At 52.3% G+C, this 4,943-nt stretch overlaps 1 protein-coding gene across 1 annotated transcript in view; it reads left to right on the forward strand.

Moving 5' to 3' along the window:
* Positions 1-4,943, forward strand: part of METRNL (meteorin like, glial cell differentiation regulator) — an 18,952-nt gene that overhangs the window by 4,544 nt on the left and 9,465 nt on the right. The window contains exon 2 of the mRNA XM_077755987.1: positions 2,886-3,274. Coding sequence (XP_077612113.1) covers positions 2,962-3,274 — 313 coding nt within the window. The 5' untranslated portion in view covers positions 2,886-2,961. The remainder of the gene's footprint in view (positions 1-2,885; positions 3,275-4,943) is intronic.

Here is a 4,943-nt window from a genome sequence, read left to right on the forward strand (position 1 = left end):
GTCTCTCATGGTTTGCCTCTCTCCCTTTACCCCTCCCCCTCCCCCCTCCTTCTCCCCCTCCTCCTCCTCCTTCTTCTTTTTTTGGAAAATAAAGGAATCCAGTTTAAATAATCCAAGATCAATCAGTATTCTCAGTTCTGTAAGAGTGACTAGAACCAGTTTTCCGGCATCATTTAGCTTCATCACATCAGAAAGCAGGTATTTTCTTTCTGCCTGATTAGCATGTCACTTGCACACCGTGCGAAAATCATTAATGCCACCGTCAATGACGTCACAGATGTGGCACATTTTTGCACCTCCAGCAATTTTGCATAAACACAAGTTTTTTTTTCAGGTTTTCTGTGGTGCTGGAAACCTAGAAGTGAGAGATTTAGCTAGAATTTCTGGTAAGCACCAGACAGGCTATGAGTCCTTGACTTCATTAAAGGCTCAGTGGGGTCCCAGGCTGAGCGACTCGATGTGCATCTGAATGGCAGTCTTGGACATCACATGCTACTGACCTTCATGTGAGCACTCCTGTGTTGAGTGCCTGGTTCACTCTTGTTGATCTCAGTGCCTTATGAGGGGAGAGGCAGAGCAGAGTTGTATGCTGGCTGTGGACCCTGGGATGGGCATAGACAGGTCTCTGGGTGCCAGTGAAGACATTAGGTAAAGGGTGAAGTAATGGGGTGCCTTATTTCTTCTATGTCCACTTCTTTGTAGTTCCTGGTCCTCTTTTAGTCAAGTGGCTTATGGATAAATGGAGCTAGGTATACTGCACAAGATGTATGTGGTCATATGTGCAGCCTGGGGACAGCCATGGGTTGGCCACCTGTCCCCCCAACGGCTCCCTCTGCCCCTGCCTAAGATGTGGATGGGTTGTGGACCTCTCTGTTTCCCTCACCATCGTTTGAGTTAAAGTGACTTAATGAGGGGCACCTGGGTGGCTCAGTCGGCTGGGCAGCCAGCTTTCGCTCAGGTCATAATCTCACAGTTTGTGGGTTCGAGCCTCGCGTCGGGCTCTGTGCTGACAGCTAGCTCAGAGCCTGGAGCCTGTTTCAGATTCTGTGTCTCCCTCTCTCTCTGACCCTCCCCTGCTCACGCTCTCTCTCTCTCTCTCTCTCTCTCTCTCAGAAATTAAAGAAAAAAAAAACTTAAAAAATAAAGTGACTTAGTGAAAGGTATCCAAAGCCTCTGGTATGGGCTTTCTTTTCCCTTGAGTCCCAGGGTCCCCTCCCTCCACAGAGAGGGAAGTGAAGCCTTGGACAGGATGGTTTTTAGGGGAGAGAGCTTTGAGGATTGGTGTCTGGGCATGGGGCAAGTGTCCAGCTGCCCCTTGAGGCTGGAGACAGTAGAGGAGGGACACTATGATAAAGTTTGTTTTGGCTGCCCGAGAGCAGAGGTGATTATAGTCATCTGTGTCAGCCACTTACCATTTAGTCTAATTTTTTCACAGCACTATAATTATACTCGTCCACACATATGTGTCAGATGAGCTTATATGAGTTTTATTTGACTGTAATTTGTAAGTCTGTTCCGCGTGTGCGGCTCTGGTAGGCGTCTGAGGCCAGGCTGGCTGCTAGTGACCCAGGGCTTTTGGGGGCAGGGAGCAGTTTAGGAGGGGGGTCACCTCCTTGACACCTCCCTCTGATGTGGTCTGCAGGATGACTGTGCAGCCCCAGCCCACAGCTGGCCGTCGTATGAAAAGTGAGGTTTTTTTGGAGCCCAGAGCATGAGTCACCAACAGTAAATGCAAACCATATGTTATGTGTTTTCTCCTCTGTAGAAAGGGTTTCTGGTAACTCACTCAGGCCAGAGCTCTGAATATAGCATTGTTTATTACACATAAAAATCCTAAGAATGTGGTGAACCTGTCTGAGATCCGATCAGAACCGAATTTCATGTAATAAAACACTTGGTTGAAGTCATTGGTTGAGTTCCAGGGCTGTTTGGTGGTTATGACGTAACCATTAGCCCAAGCTGACATTCACATTAAAATTTTGAGTAGGGGAAACTTTAACATTTTTGATGGTTTCAATTTCTTGAAAACGTAACGTAATGACTTTACTCGAGACCAGTCTCACGAAGAGTGTACAGACTTCATTTTTTCCTATTTAGCATTTATTAGGAGTGAGATTAACTTGGCAGTCCACCACTTCCCCTTGGGCAGATGAACTGTCTGCCTACTATTTGCATCTCTCTCCCTGTGGCTTCCCCATGGAGGACCATCACCTTACTTTTGTAATTTGCTGTGATGTTATTTGAGTTTATTTTTAAAAATATGATCGGCAATGCAGAGCCTTCAGGTTTGCAAATGAGTGAAAAAGTAACCAAATGGTCACTTTAAGGAAAATGGAAACACCCCCATCTGTGAGGTGCTAAAGACAAAACTCAACTATCTCCAGCCTCCCAGACTGCTAACACTCCTAGTTGGCTTAAAAGCCACTCTCTGGACCAAGTGAACCTGCTCCTTGTTTTCACACTCCGTGGGCATCTGCCATATTCTGGCCCTCAGTGGGTCGTCTGGAACTTGGGTTGATGCCAGAGTCCTGCTGGTGTGTCCTTGATCATGTTCCAGAAGGTCCACCCTTCCTGGGTTCTTCCCTCCATTGCACGCATCGCCTCCCCAACACGGGTTGAGGTGTTGACAGGGTCTGAGACAAACATTGTCTATGTGCATCAGGGCACCATGGGCCCATCTCACCATGACCCTCTGGGGCAGGCCTGCTGAAGGGAACCGGGCGGGGGGCCGTGTGGCTGTCCCTGTCTGGAAACGGCCCCTGGCAGCAGGGCAGAGCGACGGCAGCCTGTGTGTGGGTGAGGGGCTGCTCCCGCACCTAGGCAGGCGTTCCCCGGTGGGTGCATGTGCGCTGCTGGGCCCTGACTGATGCATGTCCCCTCTGCAGCGGGCTGACGCGCGAGGCCCACAGGAAGGAGGTGGAGCAGGTGTACCTGCGGTGCTCTGCGGGCTCTGTGGAGTGGATGTACCCGACCGGGGCTCTCATCGTCAACGTGCGGCCCAACACCTTCCCATCTTCCCAACAACACCTGACTCTGTGCATCAAGCCCCTCAGGGACTCCTCGGGGGCCAATATTTATTTGGAAAAAACTGGAGAGCTGCAGCTGCTGGTGCGGGATGGGGACCGCGGGCCCCGCCAGGTGCACTGCTTTGACTTCACGCAGCGTGGCCTATTCGTGGAGGCCACACCCCAGCAGGACATCAGCAGGAGGAACACAGGTTTCCAGTACGAGCTGACCAGCCGGTGTGTGGGGTCGGACCTGCATGCGCAGTCAGGTGAGTGGCATGCCTCCGGGGTGGGGAGGGCAGTGGGGTTGGGGGTTCCCTTCATCTCCCGTCCCCCGGTCTCTGTGAAAACCCTTCTGCTGCCGGCAGACGGGCCGCCCTGTGCAGTGGGCACTGGACATGTGTGGCGCCGTTAGCATTGTGCATGTTTTGCACATGGGGAAACAACGCACTCTCAGGAGCTGTGTTTGAGGAGAGTAAACACACGTGCCCTGAGAACGGCCGTCATTCGGACCTGAGAGCTGTGATGGGTCATGGTCCTGGCTCCCTGCTCCCCTTTTGTGTGCTCAAGACTGTAATTAGACATGGGTGCTGTGGCCGTTCACATCACCCCTATGTTTCTTCTGACAGAGGATTGGCTGAGTGTTTTTGACATCAGCTGCACCCTCTGACATGTTCAGTTTTGGGTGGGAGCCAAGGCTGATTCATTCCCCGGAGAGGTGCAGAGCTTTGATGACCTGAGCTGTGGAGCTGGTCCCAGGTTCCGGAGGCATTTTGTGGGTGGGTGTTATAAGGACAAGCCCGTGTGGTGTGGAAACAACACAGCAGTGTGCCAGGAGAGGGCTGTGGGGCTGTGGGTGGCGAGTCAGGCGGCAGCAGACAGTCACCCCGGTTAGTGCCACTAGTGAGGACCTCACTGGGTGTCCCGTGAGGCCGGCCCTTAAGGAGCCCCCACCGCTAAACGGCCCTTCTCGGAGTGGTTCTGGCAGGAGTCTCTCAGTAGCCAGGGGTGTGCGTATGTGTGCGCACGTGGAGATTGTGAGTTGGCTTTAGATTGTCCTTCGTTTTTCCTTTTGAGGCAGGCAGACAGCTTCTCAGGGCCCTGTGTGGAGGGCAGTGTTGGCCTCTGAAAAGTTCCCGAGGCAGACCCCGAGGAGAAGCGAGCACCGCCAGAGCTCTCACATGGGGCAGATCTCACGCCTCGTGCTGGGAGCGGGTGCAGAAATTCTCGTACAGACACCCAGGCCAAGCGTGGCCCCCACTGCAAGGCATAGATGACCTCCTGGGGTCCAAGTGTGTGGCGTGGGGCTCCTTGACTACCACTTGTGTCAATTCCAAAGCTGGTTGTAACAAGATGCCTCCCGGTGGGAAGGTGTGAGCTTGGATTGTCCTGTGAGCAGGTTCCAGGAAGGCCACTCTGCAGGTGACCAGGCAGCCTGGATGGTGGGCAGGTAGGGGTGCCATGGCATTGAGTGGTACAGGCCAGGGAGGGATGCTACCACCCCCAGCACACAGGGCGGTTCCAATACAAAGAGTGACCCAGGCCCAAGTGTCAGCAGTGCCAAGGCAGAGATACCTGGTTTGAGGGGTGGGCCGTCCCCAAGAATAGTATAATCTCCACATTTTAGTAAATAAAAAATTTGATTTGGGAAAAACAGATCTGCTAGGATTTGAAATGTAGACTTTGCTCCTGAATGTGAATCCGCATTTTATTGTTCTGCATTCTTGGCTCAGATCAGTTTTCAAAACCTTCAGTCTCTCTCAAACTAAACTGGTCTGTTGGAGAACTTCAGTGTAGAATTGCACAGGGAGGAGCCCGTCCCCCTCCAAGTGCCAGCCGCCTGGGTAGGCCCCCAGCCCAGAAAGGTGGCACTGAGAGCTGCTGTAAATCTCAGGGCCTGAATGACATTTTGTCCACAACAGCCTTTGTCTTGATGAC

This window comes from Crocuta crocuta, unplaced genomic scaffold (genome assembly GCF_008692635.1).
Source record: "Crocuta crocuta isolate KB4526 unplaced genomic scaffold, BGI_CrCroc_1.0 scaffold50, whole genome shotgun sequence".
In the NCBI taxonomy this organism is placed as follows: Eukaryota; Metazoa; Chordata; class Mammalia; order Carnivora; family Hyaenidae; genus Crocuta; species Crocuta crocuta.